Source organism: Oncorhynchus mykiss, chromosome 16, assembly GCF_057628025.1.
Source record: "Oncorhynchus mykiss isolate SJ-2025 chromosome 16, ASM5762802v1, whole genome shotgun sequence".
In the NCBI taxonomy this organism is placed as follows: Eukaryota; Metazoa; Chordata; class Actinopteri; order Salmoniformes; family Salmonidae; genus Oncorhynchus; species Oncorhynchus mykiss.
The window spans coordinates 41,136,273-41,161,344 of NC_143037.1; the positions used below are offsets into that span (position 1 = coordinate 41,136,273).

The 25,072-nt window shown below is 41.7% G+C and overlaps 1 protein-coding gene across 2 annotated transcripts in view; it reads right to left on the minus strand.

Moving 5' to 3' along the window:
• Positions 1–19,613: 19,613 nt before the first annotated feature.
• Positions 19,614–25,072, minus strand: part of mapk14a (mitogen-activated protein kinase 14a) — a 35,205-nt gene continuing 29,746 nt past the window's right edge. For both annotated transcript variants that reach the window (XM_021565755.3, XM_021565756.3), the window contains exon 12: positions 19,614–24,370. In XM_021565755.3, coding sequence (XP_021421430.1) covers positions 24,303–24,370 — 68 coding nt within the window. In that variant the 3' untranslated portion in view covers positions 19,614–24,302. The remainder of the gene's footprint in view (positions 24,371–25,072) is intronic.

The following is a 25,072-nucleotide window of genomic DNA, read 5'->3' on the forward strand; positions in this document are numbered from 1 at the left end:
CAAATTTTAAAGGTTGGTTAAAACAGATTTTAAAAGACTACTAATTATAAATGTATAAATTAATTGATCAGTGATGTGAGTGTGTGAGAGTTAGGCTATGTGGAGGAGATTACTGAGCAGTTTGGTTCTTCAGGCTGACCCCCAGTTTTCGCTTGAAGTTATTGAGGGATGATTGTTTTGGCAAAGTGAAGATGAGAATTCCAGAGTATGTTACCCCTGTATCTGATAGAGAATTGACAATGTGAGGTGCGGCAGTGGGGAGGGTGAAGGTGTCACACCCTGATCTGTTTCACCTGTCTTGCGATTGTCTCCAACCCCCACCAGGTGTCTCCCATTACTGTATTTAGACCTGCGTTTTCTGTTTGTCTGTTGCCAGTTCGTATTTTCCCGTCAAGTCCTACTAGCGTGTTCCTGTGTTTCCTGTGCTCTAGAGAACTTCCCAGTTCTGACCTTTCTGCCTGCCCTGACCCTGATCCTGTCTGCCGTCCTGTACCTGCCTGACTCTTTGCCTGCCTTGACGATTGCTTGCCCCTTGTACTGTAATAAACTCTGAGACTCATACTATGCGCCTTCTGTTTCTACATCTGGGTCTTAGCCTGAGCCGTGATAGTACGAACTGGCCATGACCGACCCAGCAGACTCGGACCAGCTTCGCAACGCTGTCTCCTTCCAAGGAGCCACCATTGGAAGACACGAGGAGTTACTGCAAAACCTTATGGAGGGCCTGGCAGAACGCCATGACCATGCATTCAATACATTGCTGGAGCAATTCCGTGGATTCCCAACTAGGTAGCAAGCCGCAACAGTAATCCCCCAGACTCTCAGCAACCCCGCCACCAACGGCGCTTCTTCCCAGCCTACCCCGGTGTCATGAGAACCTCTCTTACCTCCTCCGTAGCTCTATGTTGGAGATTCTGGAACCTGCAGAGCGTTTCTCTCCCAGTGCTCCCTCATCTTCAGGCTGCAGCCTTCTTCGTTCCCCTCGGACCGCTCGAAGATAGTACACTTGATAACGCTGATATCTTAAAACATCCCTACCTGCCCCTTCAGTTCGTGGTGGTGGCCGATGCCTCGGACATCGGAGTGGGGGCTGTCCTGCTTTTCATAGCCGATCTTAAGAGTATCTCTACCACTCCTGCTGTCTCTAGAGAGTTGAAAACAGCATGTCTGGGACAGGTAGCACGTCCGGTGAACAGGTCAGGATTCCATAGCCCCAGGCAGAACAGTTGAAACCTGAGCTGCAGCACGGCCAGGTGGACTGGGGACAGCAAGGAGTCATCATGTCAGGTTGTCCTGATGCATGGGGGGCAACCCAGACAGGAAGATCACATCTTCAAGGGACGGTATAAAAGAGCCCCAGTAAGCCATTGACTCAGCCCCTGTAATAGAGTTAGAGGCAGATAATCCCAGTGGAAAGAGGGGAACCGGCCAGGCAGAGACAGCAAGGGTGGTTCGTTGCTCCAGAGCCTTTCCGTTCACCTTCCCACTCCTGGGCCAGACTACACTCAATCATATGACCCACTGAAGAGATGAGTCTTCAGTAAAGACTTAAATGTTGAGACCGAGTTTGTGTCTCTTACATGGGTAGGCAGACCATTCCATAAAAATGGAGCTCTATAGGAGAAAGCCCTGCCTCCAGCTGTTTGCTTAGAAATTCTAGGGACAATTAGGAGGCCTGCGTCTTGTGACCGTAGCGTACGTGTAGGTATGTAACGGCAGGACCAAATCAGAGAGATAGGTAGGCGCAAGCCCATGTAATGCTTTGTAGGTTAGCAGTAAAACCTTGAAATCAGCCCTTGCCTTGACAGGAAGCCAGTGTAGGGATGCTAGCACTGGAGTAATATGAACACATTTTTTGGTTCTAGTCAGGATTCTAGCAGCCGTATTTAGCACTAACTGAAGTTTATTTAGTGCTTTATCCGGGTAGCCGGAAAGTAGAGCATTGCAGTAGTCTAACCTAGAAGTGACAAAAGCATGGATGAATTTTTCTGCATCATGTTTGGACAGAAAGTTTCTGATTTTTGCAATGTTACGTAGATGGAAAAAAGCTGTCCTTGAAATGGTCTTGATATGTTCTTCAAAAGAGAGATCAGGGTCCAGAGTAACGGCGAGGTCCTTCACAGTTTTATTTGAGACGACTGTACAACCATCAAGATTAATTGTCAGATTCAACAGAAGATTTCTTTGTTTCTTGGGACCTAGAACAAGCATCTCTGTTTTGTCCGAGTTTAAAAGTAGAAAGTTTGCAGCCATCCACTTCCTTATGTCTGAAACACATGCTTCTAGCAAGGGCAATTTTGGGGCTTCACCATGTTTCATTGAAATGTACAGCTGTGTGTCATCCGCATAGCAGTGAAAGTTAACATTATGTTTTCGATTGACATCCCCAAGAGGTAAAATATATAGTGAAAACAATAGTGGTCCTAAAACGGAACCTTGAGGAACACCAAAATGTACAGTTGATTTGTCAGAGGACAAACCATTCACAGAGACAAACTGATATCTTTCCGACAGCCAAGATCTAAACCAGGTCAGAACTTGTCCGTGTAGACCAATTTGGGTTTCCAATCTTTCTAAAAGAATGTGGTGATCGATGGTATCAAAAGCAGCACTAAGGTCTAGGAGCACGAGGACAGATGCAGAGCCTCAGTCTGATGCCATTAAAAGGTAATTTACCACCTTCACAAGTGCAGTCTCAGTGCTATGATGGGGTCTAAAACCAGACTGAAGCATTTCATATACATTGTTTGTCTTCAGGAAGGCAGTGAGTTGCTGCGCAACAGCCTTTTCAAAAATGTTTGAGAGGAATGGAAGATTCGATATAGGCCGATAGTTTTTTATATTTTCTGGGTCAAGGTTTGGCTTTTTCAAGAGAGGCTTTATTACTGGCACTTTTAGTGAGTTTGGTACACATCCGGTGGATAGAGAGCCGTTTATTATGTTCAACATAAGAGGGCCAATTTATCACTGCTGAAGTGAAAGCCATCCTCTCTTGGGGAATGCTTTTTAGTTAGCTTTGCGACAGTATCAAAAAGGAATTTCGGATTGTTCTTATTTTCCTCAATTAAGTTAGAAAAATAGGATGATCGAGCAGCAGTAAGGACTCTTCGGTACTGCACGGTACTGTCTTTCCAAACTAGTCGGAAGACTTCCAGTTTGGTGTGGCGCCATTTCCTTTCCAATTTTCTGGAAGCTTGCTTCAGAGCTCGGGTATTTTCTGTGTACCTGGGAGCTAGTTTCTTATGAGAAATGTTTTTCGTTTTTAGGGGTGAAACTGCATCTAGGATATTGCTCAAGGTTAAATTAGGAACAACAAAGGTCCAATTATTCAACCCTGTGGCACACCACAGGATGTCTTGGCCCTGGTAGATGCACAGCCATTTGCATAAACACATTGTTCTCTATCATAAACATAACTATGTAGCCAATGGTCCTCCTGGGTGGCACAGTGGTCTAAGGCACTGCATCGCAGTGCTAGCTGTGCCACCAGAGATTCTGGGTTTGAGCCCAGGCTCTGTCGCAGCTGACCATGACCGGGAGGCCCATGGGGCGGCGCACAATTGTCCCAGTGTCATCCGGGTTAGGGAGGGTTTGGCCGGCAGGGATATCCTTGTCTCATCACACACTAGCGACTCCTGTGTCGGGCCGGGTGCAGTGCATGCTGACCAGGTCGCCAGGTGTACAATGTTTCCTCTGACACATTGGTGCGGCTTGCTTCCGAGTTGGATGTGCATTGTGTCAAGAAGCAGTGCGGCTTGGTTGGATTGTGTTTCGGAGGACGCATGGCTCTCGACCTTCACCTCTCCCGAGTCCGTGTGGGAGTTGCAGAGATGAGACTGTACCCAATTGGGGAGAAAAAAGGGGTAAAAAAAAAACTATATAGCCAATCACATGTATAATCATGAAAATAGTAATAATGCAATTTAGAAAGTAATATTTAATGATCAACCGTGTCAAACGCTTTGGATAACTCTAAAAAGAAGCCAAGAGTGTATTCATTGTTGTTCGGGGCTGTAAAGCCCTGTAAAGAGCCATATCTGTGGAGTAATTTTTACGAAAACTATATTGATGCTCTTATAGAATTATTCTTATTAACATTCTCTTAAAACATCTTCAGGATTGGTGGGTCCTTCACGGAACGGTTGAGCTAATTAACAAGAACATTTCTCAGGACATAGACATATCTGATATTGGCAAAAAGGTTAAATTCTTGTTAACTACCTGCACTTACCAATTTACAGTAGATATTACAGTGAAATAATGCCATGCTATTGTTTGAGGAGAGTGCACAGTTATGAACATGAAAAGTTAGTAATAAACCAATTCGGCACATTTGGGCAGTCTTGATACAACATTTTGAACAGAAATGCAATGGTTCATTGGATCAGTCTAAAACGTTGTGCGTACACTGCTGCCATCTATTGGCCAACACCTAAATTGTGCCTGGGCTGGAATAATACATGATGGCCTTTCTCTTGCATTTCAAAGATGATGGTACAAAACAAATACAAAAAACGGTCGTTTTTGTCATTGTATTTTCTTTTACCAGATCTGTGTTATATTCCCCTACATTCATTTCATATTTCCACAAACTTCAAAGCGTTTCCTTTCAAATGGTATCAAGAATATGCATATCCTTGCTTTAATGCCTGCTTTAAGGCAGTTAGATTTGGATATGTCATTTTATGCGAAAATTTAAATTAAGGGGCGGATCTTTAAGAATTAAACACCAATTTTTCTACCATTTTTGAAAAACATGTTAGTACAGATATTGGGTGATAATTTGTAAAAGATCTTGGATCCCCAGATTTATAGAGGGTGATAATTTTAGGAACAATACCAGTTTACATAGATTAGGTAAAGGATTCTCACCTTCATCCCTGGATTGGTCAATGACTGTCATTTTGCAAGCAAAGACTCATCCACTGTGGTCATATCTGGGTCTTCAGAGATACTCAGGGACCTGACACTCCTGCCTAATACCAAGTACATATCGGTGTTAATTAAATGATGGACGGAGGTAAATCATGATTTTGACTGTAAGTACACTGTAATGGAAAAACGGTCATTTACACAATAATTGTGGGTATTATCAACAGTAAAATACTCTGAAACGTTTTACTGCAGCATACTCTAAATTATGGTGCATTGTGGGGAAATGTTGTGACCTGTGAAATAATTGCTGTATTTCTAATGGTACTGTAATTCCACCCCACAGAATGCAGTACTGTACCATATCTTTGGAGCACAAAAACCTTTTGACCAGTAGTGGGTGCATGGTATTGTTGTTTCTGGCTAATTAACATATTTTGAGGCATGCCTTGTAAGAGGATATATTTGTTGCATCTGTGAGTAAGTATGCTGTACCAATTTTACTCCTATGTGGTTATAGTGGCCCATAAATTTCACATTTATAGGGGACAGATTGGAATGGCAGCAAGTCTTAAACCTTAAACGGTTGAGAATTTTTCCATGTCTTTTTGGTCTGTTTTGTCTTGGAGTTGTTGCCAGTTTGGACACCTTTGTTGAGGCCTCTAGAAAGACTGTCACGCCCTGATCTGTTTCACCTGTCCTTGTGCTTGTCTCCACCCTCCATCCCCTGGGTATTTCTACCTGTGTTTTCTGTCTGTCTGTGCCAGTTCGTTTTGTTTTGTCAAGTCAACCAGCGTGTTCCTCCGTGCGTCTGCTTTTTCCTTTTCTCTGTTTTTGCTATTCCTCCCGGTTTTGACCCTTGCCTCTGAACCCGCCTGCCTGACCATACTGCCTGCCCTGACCTCGAGCCTGCCTGCCACTCTGTACCACCTGGACTCTGACTTTGTTATGATCTTTTTGCCTGTCCATAACCATTCTCTTGCCTGCCCCTTGGATACTAATAAATATCAGAGACTCGAACAGTCTACCTCCCGTGTCTGCATCTGGGTCTCGCCCTGTGCCCTCATGAAGACAAGTGATATAAAACACAAACTATTCATTCATAGGCTGTAATGTGTAAACATATTTAACTAAACAGTCTACCTGCTTGTACCAATTCCTTGTGCAGTAAAATACTGTGAAATACAAACCCCTCCTTTACAGTATAATACAGTCAATTGTTCCGTGTGTCATTAATACACAGTCATTACACAGTTTTGATACCATATTTATATAGGTGTACTGTAATATGAAATACCAAATTTTTCTTGCCACTGAGCTGCCTGTAAAAAACTGTCAAATTCATGGCAACCCCTTTACAGTCAGTGTAGTAATAATAATAATAATAGATTGATTTTACTTAGCAGTTTTCATTATAAGTAGAATTTCAAAGTCGCTTTAAAAACAACAACAAAAATGAGTCTGAAAAAAATATAGGTATCTGGCAGTTCTTGAGAAATAGTCCTGAGCTTTGACATCCTCTGACTCCACATCTAGGACAGAGAAATCGTCTGCATGCTGTAGGAATACAGAAAACAAATCTCATATATCATCACATATAAATACACTATGTTTGGTCTTTTGTTTCAATGTTACAGCTGAAGCACTTGTCTAGTGTGATTAGTCATTCTATAGTGTAAACCATGGATAGATTACTGGAGTGTGAAAATTGTTTTATTGACCATTAGCAACACCATGGAAAGGATGACTAATTTTCCCTCTCTGCTGTTAAGCATTTACTGATGCAAAGTAATCGCTGAACTAAACATATCATGCATACAAGTCCCAAGTACATCCCCAGGTGTACTCCACTGGTGGGACTATTCATGTTTCAGTTTTCAATTGTAAATATGAATGTTTTGACTGAATATATTTAACTGTATTTAACTCCACAATCTCTAAAACATTTTTGGGATATTTGGTATTTTATTAGGATCCCCATTAGCTGTTGCAAAAGCAGCAGCTACTCTTCCTGGGGTCCACACAAAACATGAAACATAATACAGAATGACATAATACTGAACACCATTAGACAAGAACAGCTCAAGGACAGAACTACATACATAAACTACCTTTGATAATGTACACCCAGCTAGCATATCAGACTACCAACTCATGTAATTTTAGAATAATTATTGGCTGTGCTGTATATACTGTGCCTTGACCTTTTAACCTTTGGCTGCAGGTGGGCTATGAGAACTGTCCCTCCTCTGAGGCCCCTGGGAGGGCTGCTTGCGGTCAGATGAGCTCTCTCTGGAACTGCTCTAATGCCCTGTTTATACCTTTGTCCTGATCTTGTCCACATTCTGATTGTGAACACATTTTTTTGTCAGGTGTAGACAATTATAAGACACATTGGGAACTGATTTTTGATTAAATCTTATAAGTGTGAAGGGGCAAGATCAGGACAAGATCAGGACGAAGGATGCATGTTAGCAGCAGGTATAGATGGGGCTTTAGAGACAACAGCGGTCCGCCTCCCTCTTCCTGTCCCTGGTGAGGTACGGGGACGAGACACCACTGGCTGCCTAACTTTCTGAGGAACCTGACCAGATGATAGTAATGTCACTGTTACCATCTGGCAAGCGGTATCAGAGCATCGGGTCTCGGACCAACAGGCTCCAAGACAGCTTCTACCACCAGGCCTTGAGACTGCTGAACAGCTTAACCTAGCTGTCTCCCTGCACAGACCTGTACCATAGAGACTATTTGCACTTCCTCTCCATACATCCAACCCTTCCAACCCTCCAACCCATCCAACCCTCCATACATCCAACACACACACACACACACACACACACACACACACACACACACACACACACACACACACACACACACACACACACACACACACACACTCAACACTGCTGTTCTATTATATATTATTTATTCAACTGCGCAACCAAGACATTACCCTCTTTATATGTGTAAATACAGTCATACTTGACATAGCACATTCATTATTTATACTATATATCCTATTTTGTACATTTCAGGATATTACTATGCATACTACCTCTTCTATTACTTGTTGTTTTTGTTTTGACTCTTTATCATTGGTTTTGGTTATTGTACTGCAGTGTTGAGGGAGCTAGCACTCAAGCATTTTGCTGATTTGTGAAGACCAATCTCAAAACACAATACCTGCCATAAACCTTGAACATAATGTCAATGATTAGCAACACGTTCAATGACTGTGTGTAGAGTATAATAACCATAACAAAGGACCAGGGTGTTGATTTGACCTGTGTGGCCGGGACCGGGGAGATTCAGAAGGCTGCCGACTGGCTTCTGCAGCTCCTGGAGCAGAAGGAGATGGTGGTCTGGGAAAAGCTGTGGGACAAAACAAGGACTGTATTGTTAGCATTTCAGTTTCGCAATTAAACCTTTAGGGCATATGTTGATGGACAGCCTTGAAACAGAAGACAGCAGGCAGCAATCTTCACGTTGGGTCTGGGGAAGTCAGGGATAGTGATGTGGATGACACAAATATCAGCACAATGTACTCCACTGCAACTGCTGGCGGTGGAGATATCAGCTGTGGTAAGTCAGGCCAAACATTACCTCAACTCTGCTCCACACACAGGCAAATGCCCCTAAGGCTAGGATCTAACAGTGCCAAAAGAATTTAACATGGAGTGTGAGAAATCTGACACATCTGATTACACAATACTCCCTCATTAAGGAATAGTTTTGTTTAATGATCATTAGTCAGTACCGTGACTGGTGGCTGGAGGAATGTGGGAGGTTATTCCTCTTTCGGACTGGCAGCGGTCTCTAACGCACTCTGATTGGACGCTCCATGCAGCAGCCATCTCTATTTGATTGGACCTCCCAGGATTCTGTTTAGGATGTAGAATTGTATATAGATCCAAGCTCTTGTACTGACAAAACTTAGGAAAAACATATTACTTTACATACACATACTTAGGTCAGCTAGGGAAGAGGCGTTGTGCTTCCTGCAACACAAACTCAAAAAAGTTCTGGGACATTGTAAAGTCAATGGAGAATAAGAACACCTCCTCCCAGCTAACCACTGCACTGAGGATAGGAAACACTGTCACCACTGATGAATCCACGATAATTGAGAATTTCAATAAGCATTTTTCTACGGCTGGCCATGCTTTCCACCTGGCTACCCCTACCCCGGTCAACAGCACTGCACCCCCCACAGCAACTCGCCCAAGCCTTCCCCATTTCTCCTTCTCCCAAATCCAGTCAGCTGATGTTCTGAAAGAGCTGCAAATTCTGGACCCCTACAAATCAGCCGGGCTAGACAATCTGGACCCTTTCTTTCTAAAATTATCTGCCGAAATTGTTGCAACCCCTATTACTAGCCTGTTCAACCTCTCTTTCGTGTCGTCTGAGATTCCCAAAGATTGGAAATCAGCTGCGGTCATCCCCCTCTTCAAAGGGGGGGACACTCTTGACCCAAACTGGTACAGACCTATATCTATCCTACCCTGCCTTTCTAATGTCTTCGAAAGCCAAGTCAACAAACAGATCCCACTGTACCTTCTCCGCTATGCAATCTGGTTTCAGAGCTGGTCATGGGTGCACCTCAGCCACGCTCAAGGTCCTAAACGATATCTTAACCGCCATCAATAAGAAACAATACTGTGCAGCCGTATTCATTGACCTGGCCAAGGCTTTCGACTCTGTCAATCACTGCATCCTCATCGGCAGACTCGATAGCCTTGGTTTCTCAAATGATTGCCTCGCCTTGTTCACCAACTACTTCTCTGATAGAGTTCAGTGTGTCAAATCGGAGGGCCTGTTGTCCGGGCCTCTGGCAGTCTCTATGGGGGTGCCACAGGGCTCAATTCTTGGACCGACTCTCTTCTCTGTATACATCACTGATGTCGCTCTTGCTGCTGGTGAGTCTCTGATCCACCTCTACGCAGACGACACCATTCTGTATACTTCTGGCACTTCTTTGGACACTGTGTTAACAACCCTCCAGACGAGCTTCAATGCCATACAACTCTCCTTCCGTGGCCTCCAATTGCTCTTAATTACTAGTAAAACTAAATGCATGCTCTTCAACCGATCGCTGCCTGCACCTGCCCACCCGTCCAACATCACTACTCTGGACGGTTCTGACCGACAACTACAAATACCTAGGTGTCTGGTTAGACTGTAAACTCTCCTTCCAGACTCAGACACATATCAAACATCTCCAATCCAAAGTTAAATCTAGAATTGGCTTCCTATTTCACAACAAAGCATCCTTCACTCATGCTGCCAAACATACCATTGTAAAACTGACCATTCTACCAATCCTCGACTTCAGCGATGTCATCTACAAAATAGCCTACAATACCCTACTCAATAAATAGGATGCAGTCTATCAGAGTGCCATCCATTTTGCCACCAAAGCCCCAAATACTACCCACCACTGCGACCTGTACGCTCTTGTTGGCTGGCCCTCGCTTCACACTCGTCGCCAAACCCACTGGCTCCAGGTCATCTACAAGACCCTGCTAGGTAAAGTCCCCCCTTATCTCATTTCGCTGGTCACCATAGCAGCACCCACTGGTAGCACGCGCTCCAGCAGGTATATCTCTCTGGTCACCCCAAAACCAATTCTTCCTTTGGCCGCCTCTCCTTCCAGTTCTTTGCTGCCAATGACTGGAACGAACTACAAAAATCTCTGAAACTGGAAACACTTATCTCCCTCACTAGCTTTAAGCACCAGCTGTCAGACCAGCTCACAGATTACTGCACCTGTACATAGCCATCTATAATTTAGCTCAAACAACTACCTCTCCCCCTACTGTATATATGTATTTATTTTGCTCCTTTGCACCCCATTATTTTTATTTCTACTTTGCACATTCTTCCACAGCAAATCTACCATTCCAGTGTTTTACTTGCTGTATTGTATTTACTTCGCCACCATGGCCTTTTTTTTTTTGCCTTTACCTCCCTTATCTCACCTCATTTGCTCACATTGTATATAGACTTACTTTTCTACTGTATTATTGACTGTATGTTTGTTTTACTCCATGTGTAACTCTGTGTTGTTGTATGTGTCGAACTGCTTTGCTTTATCTTGGCCAGGTCGCAATTGTAAATGAGAACTTGTTCTCAACTTGCCTACCTGGTTAAATAAAGGTGAAATAAATAAATAAAATAAAATGTATGTTTGTCAGAAGTGCATATTATTTGATTACAGACAATTTGGAATTTCCAACACAAAGCTTCTTATAAAAACAAGAAGGGATGCAGTCAGTTTTTCCTTAACTCTAATCCAAGAGACACTGGCATGCATACTATTAATATTAGTCCTCTGATTACAATGAAGAGCAAGACATGCCGCTCTGTTCTGGGCCAGCTGCAGCTTAACTAGGTCTTTCTTTGCGGCACTTGACCATATGACTGAACAATAATCAAGATCAGATAAAACTAGAGCCTGCAGAACTTGCTTTGTGGAGTGTGGTGTCAAAAAAGCAGAGCAACTCTTTATCACAGACAGCCCTAACCCAATCTTTACAATCATTGAATCAACACGCCTTGACCACAACAACGTACAATCTAATGAAAGACATCATTCAAAATACAATCATTTTAGTTTTAGATATGTACAGGACTAGTTATTACTAGCCACCCATTCCAAAACTGACTGTAACTCTCTGTTTAGGGTTACAGTGATTTCCTTGGCTGTGGTTGCTGATGTTGAATCATCTGCATACATTGACACTCACGCTTTGTTTAAGGCTAGTGGTAGATCAGTAATAAAAATAGAGAACAGTAAAGGACCAAGACAGGTGTCTTGCGGAATAACACACTTTACCTGTTTTACATTAGATAATCTTGCATTACAGAAGACTGTGTTCTATTGGATAGATAGCTATCAACCCATGATATCGTAGAGGAAGTAAAGTTGTTCCAATCACAGATTATGGTCAATAATATCAAAGGTTACACTAAAGTCTAACAATATAGCGTCCACCATCTTCGTATTATCAATTTCAGCCAATCATCAGTCATTTGTGTCTGTGCAGTACATTTTGAGTGCCCTTCTCTGTAAGTATGCTGAAAGTCAGGTGTTAATTTGTTCACAGTGAAATAGCATTGTATCTGGTCAAACACAATTGTTTCCAAAAACAATCCAAAAATGCTCCCATCCTCAGTAGCTTTCCATCTAAGTTGCCAATATCAGGTGGTTTCTCATTATTGATGGACAACAATCAATTTTCCACCTCTACCACACTAACTTCACATAATTCAAAATGACAACGTTTTTATTTTATTATTTGGTATTTTCTGTATGAATATGACCGCTCACAGTTTGTTGTTGGCATTTCATGTCTGAGTTTGCTTACTTTGCCAAAAATAGTCATTCAAATAATTGGCAATATCAGAAGGTTTTGTGATGAACAAGCCTTCTGATTCAGTGAAAGATGGATTTGAATGTCTTTGTCGGTAATTTCATTTAATGTACTCCAAAGCTTTTTTCCCATCATACTTTATTTAATTTATCTTAGTTTATAATATAATACAGTTTATTCTTATTTTTGTTCAGTTTAGTCCCAATTGTTCAATTTACAGTAAGTTTGCCAATCAGCTGTGCAGCCAGACTTATTAGCCACTCATTTTGCTTCATCTCTCTCAACCATAACATTTTTCAATACTTCATCCATACACAGAGCCTCAACAGTTCTAACAGTCAGTTTCTTAATAGGTGCATGCTTATCAATAACTGGAAGAAACAATTTCATAAATGCATTTAGTGCAGCTTCTGGATGCTCCTCATTACGCACATCAGACCAACAAATCTTTTTTACATCTTCAACATAGGAATTATTACAAAACATTTTGTATGATATCTTATGCACTATTTTAGGCCCAACCTTTGGATCTTTGCCTTTTCTGGATAAAGCCACTATATTATGGTCACTACATACAATGGGTACGGATACAGCTGTAGAACAAAGTTCTGCAGCATTAGTCAAAATGTAATCAATACATGTGAATGAACACTCTGGTAGGTTGACTGATAACTTGAGCCAGATTACAGGCACTGGTTACAGTTTGAAGCTTTTTCTTGAGTGGACAGCTTGATGAAAAACAGTCTATATTCAGGTCACCCAGAAAATAGACCTCTCTCTTAGACATCCATTATCAGGCATTTCACTCAAATTATCCAGATACTAACCAAATGTAGTAGGCATAAAATAAATGCCTGAAACTAGATCCCCTACATACTGGTCTTGACGAGAAGGGAAAAAACTGTCATGGGAGGTTCTCCTCTGCACTGTTCACCCAATCCAGTAAACGTGGAGGAGGAGTGAAGATGGAGTGTTGCCTTGTTAACGTCCAAAACTGGAAGTAATGTCACAGGCTCTCTCTCCATTTCCCCCCAAAACCAGAACATCTGGTTGTGAGGCACTCAGCAGAGGCTACCCAGATACTGACTGTTAGCACTTGGTGGCCTATAGCAACACCCCAAAAGAAAAGGCTTTAGATGAGGCCGGTGAACTTGCAACCACAACACTTCAACAACATTAGACATGAGGTCTTCTCTAAGCTTTACAGGAATATGGCTCTGAACATACAGCAACAGCTCCATCATACGCACTCCTGTCTCTTCTATAGATGTTACATCCTTATATTGCTACTGCTGTATCGTCAAAGGAATTATCTAAGTGAGTTGATGCAATCAATCCTCTGATTTGATCAACTCTGGGGTGGACTCAGCAAGTTGAGGCAACTACCGCCTCAGTAGCAGATCTGATACTACAGGGGGAAAACACTAAAATGTCCGTAAACAAACATTCATCTTTCTCATTATTATGTTGCTTAACTTCAAAGTGCCTAACAACACAATAAAAAGTATGCTGGTGTCTTCCACAGCTCCACAGCTGTACCTACGGTGCACAATTACACACCCATCTCTGACTACCTAATTGGTGTGTGGTAGATGGACTGATGGTAGTGCTGCCAGTGGGGAGTAGTTCCACATGCTGGAGGTCTGGGAAACTTCCTGAGGTTTACTTTAATGATAGCATTGGGCTTGCGCACATGTTTTGGGAACTCTCTACCGTACCACATCAATGCTAAGGCATAGGGCTATCATTAAAGTGTCCTTTTATGACTCATACGCGGAGAGCGCAAGCATAGTTTGACCATAGTCTAAATATGTCAAACATACCTTTAAAATATAATTTAAGCTAATTGAAATATGAATTATACACAAACACGATCTAAATCAGAAGATTTTTTAATTCAAGATATGAATTCTTTATATTAGAATGTTTTTTTACAAATGATTAAAAATATAACTAGAAGCTGCCTGCCATTGACTCTGTGAGGTCAGTGGTGGACTGTCCAGGAGTGAGTAGCGGGCTCTGAAGGACAGGGACAACAGAGAGGAGGTGGGACTGGGCAGGAACTAGTAGGTCAGGGAGGGGGAATGAAACACCTCATCCACACTGGACTTAGAGTACTAGAGAGAAAACCAAAAATACATTGGTACACACAGACAGTTTTGGAGAGAGAGTGAAAAAAGCCTACCTACAGCTCTTCTTCCCCAGAGAAATATGGGCTCTCTAGTGGTAGAAGAGTGAACTGGCTAGTGAAGTCAAACCAATGGTAATGCTCCTGGTAAGAATGATAGATTCATCTTTTTGGATCTGTCCCATGATGGTGTCTGTGAGTGCACGGCATGAGAGTTTTCACAATGAAAAATAAACAAATGGAGCTAAGCACATGCAACATCCTCGAGGAAAACCTGGTTCAGTCTGCTTTCCACCAGACACTGGGAGATTAATTCACCTTTCAGCAAGACAGTGAATGTTCATGAGTGCCGAGTCACAGTTTTTATAAATCTTTTCAAAAATCTATGGCAAGACCTGAAAATGGTTGTCTAACAATGATCAATAACCAATTTGACAGAGCTTGAAGAAGTTTGAAAATAATAAAGGGCAAATGTTGCACAATCCAGGTGTGAAAAGCTCTTAAGATACCCACCCAGAAAGACTCACAGCTGTAATTGCTACCAAGGTTGCTTCTACAAAGTATTGACTCAGGGGTGTGAATACTTAGGTAAATTAGATATCTGTGTTTATTTTTTCAAAACATTTGCAAAGATTTCTAAAAACGTGTTTTCACTTTGTCGTTATTGTGTGTACGTAGATGGGTGAGAGATAAAAATCTATTTCATCCATTTTGAGTTTAGGCTGAGACACAACAAAACGTGGAATAAGTCAAGGGGTGTGAATGCTTTCTGAAGGCACTGTTTTGGGGAAATTGTAACACAATATTGCACAGCATGTTGACAGAGAGGGAAACCTTTTTTGCCCGTGTTTTAAGAGGACGGTTTGAATCTGTAAAACCACTGGACTTTAAACACTGGACTAAATCAGTCAGAATAGAAGTAAGATTATCTTCTGTACGTCACTCTCAATTTATGAAAAAAAAGTGCTTATCTGAGAGGGGAGTAGCCCACTGGCCTACCACACAAACACGCAAGGGGGGACAGGATTTGGCAGCCCCCAACCCCCAAAATAAAAAATATACAATGGGGTGGGGGGGGGATTAGTGGCTCCCTGAAAGTGGCCACCATAGAATTAAGAATTTGAATACTAGAACGGACATGAACCTTCTTATGATGGGATAAATGTCAGCCATTTTGTCCAGGGAGTTGGCCAACCATGTTTTGTATTTATTTCCCCTTTATTTAACCAGGTAGGCCAGTTGAGAACAAGTTCTCATTTACAACTGCGACCTGGCCAAGATAAAGCAAAGCAGTGCGACAAAAACAAAAACACAGAGTTACACATGGGATAGACAAATGTACAGTCAATAACACAATAGAAAAATCTATATAATGTGTGCAAATGAAGGAGGCAAGGCAATAAAAAAGGCCAATAGTGGCAAAGAAATTACAATTTAGAAATGTACACTGGAGTGATCTATGCACAGATGAGGATGTGCAAGTAGAAATACTGGTGTGCAAAAGAGCAGAAAAACAAACAAAAATATGGGGATGAGGTAGGTACAGTTGAAGTCGGAAGTTTACATACACCTTGGCCAACTACATTTAAACTCAGTTTTTCACAATTGCTAACATTTAATAATAGTAAACATGCCCTGTCTTAGGTCAGTTAGGGTCACCACTTTATTTTAATAATGTGAAATGTCAGAATAATAGTAGAGAGAATGATTTATTTCAGTTTTTATTTCTTTCATCACATTCCCAGAGGGTCAGAAGTTTACATGTACTCAATTAGTATTTGGTAGCATTGCCTTTAAATTGTTTAACATGGGTCAAACATTTCAGGTAGCCTTCCACAAGCTTCCCACAATAAGTTCCTCCTGACAGTGCTGATGTAACTGAGTCAGGTTCGTAGGCCTCCTTCCTCGCACAGGCTTTTTCAGTTCTTTATACAAATTTTCTATAGGATTGGGGTCAAAGTTTATGATGGCCACTCCAATGACCACTCTTTGTTGTCCTTAAGCAATTTCGCCACAACTTTGGAAGTATGCTTGGGGTCATTGTCCATTTGGAAGACCCATATAAAAGTAACAAATAATTAAAGAGCAGCAGTAAAATAACAATAGCAAGGCTATATACAGGGTGTACCAGTACAAAGTCAATGTGATGAGCTTTTGAGGGAACTATGGTGTTGAACACTGAGCTGTAGTCAATTAATAGCATTCTCACATAGATGTTCCTTTTGTCCAGGTGTGAAAGGGCAGTGTGGTGTGCAATAGAGATTGCATCATCTATGAATCTGTTGGGGCGGTATGCAAATTGGAGTGGGTCTAGGGTTTTTGGGATAATTGTGTTGATGTGAGCCATGACCAGCCTTTGAAAGCACTTCATGGCTACAGACATAAGTGCTACGGGTCGGTAGTCATTTAGGCAGGTTACCTTAGTGTTCTTGGGCACAGTGACTATGGTGGTCTGCTTGAAACATGTTGGTATTACAGACTCAGACAGGGAGAGGTTGAAAATATCAGTGAAGACACTTGACAGTTGGTCAGCGCATGCTCAGAATGCACGTTCTGGTAATCCGCCCTGCGGCCTTGTGAATGTTGACCTGTTTAAAAGGTCTTCCATCGGCTGCGGAGAGCGAGATTGCGCAGTCGTTCTTTTTCTCCTGTGAATGACGGGGATGAGGGTCTATTCGGGTGTCTGGAGTAAATCCCTCTCGCACGACTCATTAAAGAGAAATCCTTCATCCAGTTCAAGGTGAGAAATCACGGTTCTGATTTCCAGGAGCTCTTTTCGGTCATAGGAGACAGTAGCAGCAACATTATATGCAAAATAAGTTACAAAAAAAAATGCTGAAAATGACCAAAATAGCAGTTGATTAAGAGCCCATAAAACAGCAGCCATCCCATACTGTGCCATCTTTATGGCATATGCCTGTAAATATAATCCTTAATGTGTCACACATCATAAAACAAATCAGCCAAAAGCCAATAAGAACTGGTCTTTCAAAACCATTATTTTAAAATCTTTGTAAAGACCCAATCCTTTGTGAAGTGTGACCCCTTGTGGACTATTAAAGGCTGCTATACATCCACTGCAATATTAGACATTTGTCCAGGTCCCCGGGAGATGCCTGGTTTGGCTCAGGTCAGGGTTGGTTCAGTAGTGTGACAAACCCCAGGTAGCCTAGTGGTTTGTGTTGGGCCAGTAACCGAAGCGTTGCTAGATCGAATCCAAGCTGACAAGGTAAAAATTACATAATTCTGCCCCTGAACAAGGCAGTTAACCCACTGTTCCCCAGTAGGCAGTCATTGTAAAGAAGAATTTGTTCTTAACTGACTTGCCTAGTTAAATAAAAGGTTAAATAAAAAAAAATATATATATATATACACACAGTGCCTTGCGAAAGTATTCGGCCCCCTTGAACTTTGCGACCTTTTGCCACATTTCATGCTTCAAACATAAAGATATAAAACTGTATTTTTTTGTGAAGAATCAACAACAAGTGGGACACAATCATGAAGTGGAACGACATTTATTGGATATTTCAAACTTTTTTAACAAATCAAAAACTGAAAAATTGGGCGTGCAAAATTATTCAGCCCCCTTAAGTTAATACTTTGTAGCGCCACCTTTTGCTGCGATTACAGCTGTAAGTCGCTTGGGGTGTCTCTATCAGTTTTGCACATCGAGAGACTGACATTTTTTCCCATTCCTCCTTGCAAAACAGCTCGAGCTCAGTGAGGTTGGATGGAGAGCATTTGTGAACAGCAGTTTTCAGTTCTTTCCACAGATTCTCGATTGGATTCAGGTCTGGACTTTGACTTGGCCATTCTAACACCTGGATATGTTTATTTTTGAACCATTCCATTGTAGATTTTGCTTTATGTTTTGGATCATTGTCTTGTTGGAAGACAAATCTCCGTCCCAGTCTCATGTCTTTTGCAGACTCCATCAGGTTTTCTTCCAGAATGGTCCTGTATTTGGCTCCATCCATCTTCCCATCAATTTTAACCATCTTCCCTGTCCCTGCTGAAGAAAAGCAGGCCCAAAGCATAATGCTGCCACCACCATGTTTGACAGTGGGGATGGTGTGTTCAGCTGTGTTGCTTTTACGCCAAACATAACGTTTTGCATTGTTGCCAAAAAGTTCAATTTTGGTTTCATCTGACCAGAGCACCTTCTTCCACATGTTTGGTGTGTCTCCCAGGTGGCTCGTGGCAAACTTTGACCGACACTTTTTATGGATATCTTTAAGAAATGGCTTTCTTGCCACTCTTCCATAAAGGCCAGATTTGTGCAATATACGACTGATTGTTGTCCTATGGACAGAGTCTCCCACCTCAGCTGTAGATCTCTGCAGTTCATCCAGAGTGATCATGGGCCTCTTGGCTGCATCTCTGATCAGTCTTCTCCTTGTATGAGCTGAAAGTTTAGAGGGACGGCCAGGTCTTGGTAGATTTGCAGTGGTCTGATACTCCTTCCATTTCAATATTATCGCTTGCACAGTGCTCCTTGGGATGTTTAAAGCTTGGGAAATCTTTTTGTATCCAAATCCGGCTTTAAACTTCTTCACAACAGTATCTCGGACCTGCCTGGTGTGTTCCTTGTTCTTCATGATGCTCTCTGCGCTTTTAACGGACCTCTGAGACTATTACAGTGCAGGTGCATTTATACGGAGACTTGATTACACACAGGTGGATTGTATTTATCATCATTAGTCATTTAGGTCAACATTGGATCATTCAGAGATCCTCACTGAACTTCTGGAGAGAGTTTGCTGCACTGAAAGTAAAGGGGCTGAATAATTTTGCACGCCCAATTTTTCAGTTTTTGATTTGTTAAAAAAGTTTGAAATATCCAATAAATGTCGTTCCACTTCATGATTGTGTCCCACTTGTTGATTCTTCACAAAAAAATGTTTGAAGCCTGAAATGTGGCAAAAGGTCGCAAAGTTCAAAGGGGCCGAATACTTTCGCAAGGCACTGTATATATATATATATAAATAAAACAAAATAAGCCAGGGTTTCCCCAAACTCAGTCCTTGGGACCCCACAGCTGATTCAAATAATCAACTAATCATCCAGCTTTGGTAATTTGAATCAGCTGTCAGGGCACAAAACGTGCTCCCCTGGGATCCTGTGGACCAACTTTTGGAAATGCTGCTATAAGCTATAGCCAGATACGCATTGCCAATTCAAGAAAATGTACTTTATAGACTTGAGGAAACAAAGAAAAAAACTGACTCTTGCACTCTGAAAAATACTGTCTTTATTAACAAAGGCATTAAAGATTCTAATAGTTGCTTTGCTGTTAAGACTGTTAGATACGTATTCTATGGGGCTTGGCTGAAATAAACAACAGTATCCCTCTCCAGTTTATAAATACCACATCAAAGTATAAATATATCTAAGAAATTCCCTAATTTACTTTTGACATTAATTTAATATTTCTCTTTTGTGGCTTTAAGCATGACACTTCAAACTCCTGTAAACACACACGTATTCAAAAATCACTCATGTAAAATGATGAACATGCTGATAATGAAGATTGGTTGAACTGAATTCACTAACAAACCACAGAAAATAAGTAATGAAGATTAAAAATTAAAATAGAACAGATATGTACATACATTAGATAGATTTTGTACCCACAAACACCTTTTCCTGGTTTAATTAATGCCACATTATTTGGCACATTAAATGACCTACAGTGGCTCAAAGGAACTCCATCTGGTTTCAAAGTGTAAATATTTAAAGTGGTATTCAGAATCCTTAGCCTGGTTAAACCAGACTGAATTCTGTGTTCAATGGAGTCCAGCAATCAATCTGGTTCAACAGGCTAGATTTCCAGGGCCATTTTATTTAGGCAGACTGGGGCTACATCAATGACCAACAGTAACTTCCCTCATCGGTCTGTACTGTTCTGTTTTGAGAACAGCAGAAAGCAAGATGGTGGACCCATACCAGGCTTTCGCTTTCATCTACGTAGCTCCTTCACCTCAGTGCAGAAAGGACATGAGGAAGCCACTTTCAAATTCAAAAATTTTAATGATAGAATTGAATCATTTGGGTATTAAATTATTTGGGTATTAAATTAACTGAATAATGATTTTAGGGTTTGAGCACTAAAAATGGTAGTAAACATCTACTGGCATTTAACCAAAAGTCGCACTGACTGAAGAGTTGTAAGACTATAGGGAGTGGGGGATGGAGATTCATCTGCAATGTGGTAGATCTAAAGCTATTTTTCCTCACAGCTAAAACATTTCCTAAAGCTCATAACAACGTTGAATAATAGAAGAAAATCCCTAGCCGAGTCTCAAATGGCACCCTGTTCACTATATAGTGCACTACTTTTGACCAAAACCTTATGTGCCCTGCAGCATAACACCCTGCATCCCACTGCTGGCTTGACTCTAGAGCTAAGCAGGTTTGGTCCTGATCGGTCCCTGAATGGAAGACCAAGTGGTGTTGGAGGGCCAGTAGGAGGCACTCTTTCCTTTGGTCTAAAAATGGTGTGTGTGACTAGGGACATTACCCTGAGTAAAGTGTCATCTTTTGGAACTGATGTTGAACAGGTGTCCTGACTCTGTGGACACTAAAGATCCAATGGCACTTATGGTAAGAGTGTTAACCCCGGTGTCCTGGCTAAATTCCCAATCTGGCACTCTTATCATCATGGTCACCAACTATTTCCAGTTTCCAATTGGCTCATTCATCCCCTTGAAACTTTTCCCCAGGTCGTTGCTGTAAATGAGAATGTGTTCTCAGTCAACATACCTGGTTAAATAAAACTAAAAGTCCTACACTATATAGGTATTAAGGTGCCATTTGAGACCCAGTCTGTCTGATACAGTAAAGCTGATTTCTGAAGCGCCTGTAAATCTGCGACACTAATGCTGCGATTGGCATTGCGAGACTGACAGTCTGTATTCCACATTTCAATTGATATACACTATTAAATGATTCAATCATATAGTACACAGCTATATTTTTCCGGACGTTTAATTCAGCATCTCATTTCTTTTGAATGTCACAGTGATAAGCCATAGAAGTCTCAAAATAATATCAAAAACTTCTGAAGGAGGAATATAAAACAACTACACTGAACTAAAATATGAATGCAACATGTAAAAAGTGTTGGTCCATGTTTCATGAGCTGAAAAAGATCCCCCAAATGTTCTATACGCACAAAAGGCATATTTCTCTCAAATTGTGTGAACAAATTTGTTTATATCCCTGGTAGTGAGCATTTCTCCTTTGTCGAGATAATCCATCCACCTGACAGGTGTGTCATATAGAGAAGTTGACTAAACCACATGATCATTACACAGGTGTTGGAGACAAAAGCCCACTCTCTAAAATATGCCGCTTTGTCACAACACATTGCCACATATGTCTCAAGTTGAGGGAGCGTGCAATTGGCATGATGACTGCAGGAATATCCACCAGAGCTGTTGCCAGAGAATTGAATGTTAATTTCTCTACCATAAGCCACTCCTTCGTTTTAGAGAATTTGGCAGTGCGTCCAACCCGCCTCACAACCGCAGACCACGTGTATGGCATAGTGTGGGCGAGCGGTTTGCTGATGTCAACATTGTGAACAAGTGTCCCATGGTGCCGGTGGGGTTATGGTATGGGCAGGCATAAACTACGGACAACAAACCCAATAGCATTTTATCAATGGCAATTGGAATGCAGGTATACCGTGACGATGATCTGGCCCATTGTCGTGCCATTCATCTGCCGCCATCACCTCGTTTCAGCATAATGCACGGCCCCATGCCACAAGGATCTGTACACAATTCCTGGAGGCTGAAAATGTCTCCGTTCTTCCATGGCCTGCATACTCAAACATGTCACCCATTGAGCATGTTAGGTATGTTCTGAATTAACGTGTATGGACAGCGTGTTCCAGTTCCGCCAATATCAAGCAACTTCGCACAACCATTGAGTGAGACAATATTTCACAGGCCAAAATCAAGAACGTGATCAATTCTATGCGAAGGAGATGTGTTCGCACTGCAGGCAAAGGGAGGTCACACCGGATACTGACTGGTTCTGACCCACGCCCCCACACTACATTACCAAAAGTATGTGGACACACACAGGCAAATGTGGAATATATTTATATATAACAAATATATCATTCTAAAATCATGGGCATTAATATGGAGTTGGTCCCCCCTTTGCTGCTATAACAGCCTTCCCTCTTCTGGGAAGGCTTTCCACTAGATGTTGGAGCATTTCTGCGGGGATATGCTTCCATTCAGCCACAAGAGCATTAGTAAGGTCGGGCACTGATGTGAGCGATTAGGCCTGGTTCATAGTTGGTGTTCCAATTAATCCCAAAGGTGGTCGGTCGGGTTGAGGTCAGGGCTCTGTGCAGGCCAGTCAAGTTCTTCCACACTGATCAACAAACCATTTCTGTATGGACCTTGCTTTGTGCACGGGGGCATTGTCACGCTGAAACAGGAAAGGACTTCCCCGAACTGTTGCTACAAAGTTGGAAGCACAGAATCATCTAGAATGTCATTTTATGCTATATTTCACTTCACTGGAACTAAGGGGCCCGAACCATGAAAAACCGACCTCGACCATTATTCCTCCTCCTCCAAACTTTATAGTTGGCACTATGCATTGGGGCAGCTAGCGTTAATCCTGGCATTCGCCAAACCCAGATTTGTTCGTCAGACTGCCAGGTGAAGCGTGATTCATCACTCCAGGGAATGTGTTTCCACTGCTCCAGAGTCCAATGGTGGCGAGCTAACACCACTCCAGCCGACGCTTGGCATTGCTCATGGTGATCTTCGGGTTGTGTGTGGCTGCTCGGCCTCAGAAACCCATTTCATGAAGCTCCTGACGAACAGTTATTGTGCTGACGTTGCTTCCAAACTCAGTTTGGAACTTGTCTGTCCTGCAACCAAGGACAGACGTTTTTTTACGCACTACAGCACTTAGCGGTCCCATTCTGTGAGCTTGTGTGGCCTACCACTTCGCAGCTGAGCCGTTGTTGCTCCTAGACGTTTCCACTTCACAATAACAGCCCCTACAGTTGTACCGGGGATGCTCTAGTAGGGCAGAAATATTACTAACTGACTTGTTGGAAAGGTGACACCGTCACGTTGAAAGTCACTGAGCCCTTCACTAAAGCCATTCTACTGCCAATGTTTGTCTATGGAGATTGCATGGCTGTGTGCTTGATTTTATACACCTGTCAGCACCGGGTGTGTCCGCATACACTATATATACAAAAGTAAGTGACTAACAGATGCATATCTGTATTCCCAGTCATGCGAAATCCATAGATAAGGGCCTAACAAATTAATTTCAATTGACTGATTTCGTTATATGATCTGTAACTCAGTAAAATCTTTCAAATTGTTGTTTGTTGCATTTATATTTTTGATCAGTGTAGTTGAAATATAGGTTTCATCCCAAATGGCACCCTATTTCCTATATAGTAAATAGGGTGCCATTTAAAACATACATATAGACAGAATAATAACAGAAGCATGACATTTTCCAGCAATGGACAAATAATGGTATTAGTGGTTGGTTGTTGCTTGCCTCTGTTTCTGCCTTGAAAATACAATTGTAGTAAATACAGATATTCAGTCCTTGAAAATCTCCTTTCCTACATTTTAGTTTTTGCATGTTCCAAGATCTGTTTGTGCTGAATAGCCAACTCCCATGGCCGTGTCATGCCATAACACAGATCTGGGACCAGGCCATTTTAGTTATTTTCCCCTTGCAACACATTTACAAGTCAGAATGGGTGGAGAGAGAGCGCCAGCTTAAGAAATATAACAAAAGACAAACGTTTGTAGGCACTCGGATGATATTGTTTTCCCAAAGGTCGTATGATAAGCGGGAACCTCAAAGTGATATAAAGTTGTAGGGGCTGAGGGGGAGGGGCTTGTAGAAATCACATCATCCAATCACGATTCCATGTTGTCTCCATCAAAGATAGGTGGCTCAAAATCGCACACCGCCTCATAGGTCAACCCTGTGAGGAGACGAGAGAGAAGAGAGAGAGATAAGTGTGTGTTGTGGGCGTTTCTGTTCCGTCTGTGGTGTTGGGAACAGAGCAGATAAAAATACATTTTGCAAGATGGACAAAACATTTTGTAACAGTGTTCTTAAAAAGGAGAAGTTTGCTTTTTTACAACCAAACCTAAACAAAAATGTATGTAAATAGAATGTTATAGAAGGGTCCAGACACCTTTTTTGAGATTTAACTTGTTGTTGAGAAACTTACTGCAACATTGATTCATTTCCTCATCATGCAGTAAGTAAGCTCTGAAAAAAACATGAACAAATGCTCCAAAAACACCCAAATACATCATTTTAGAAACAGAAACACTCTGTATAGTGATGCAGATCTTAATATGTTGTACATATGAAATTGTGTCATTCCGAACTTATTCCACAACAAAATGAAACAATGTGGTGGATAAAGTTTAGAACGACAATTTCATGTATACAACATCTTAAGATGGGCATCATTATACCGAGAGCTTTTGTTTCTAAAAGGAGGTACTTGGGTGCTTTTGGAGCCTTTGTTCATGTTTTTTAGAGCCCCATACCACACAACAAAGAAATGAAATCGCTGGTTGGGGTACTTTTCTCAAAAACAAGTGAAATCGCAAAAAATGTGTCTGTACCCTTCTATAACATTCCATTTACATGAAACATATGGTCCTAAAAA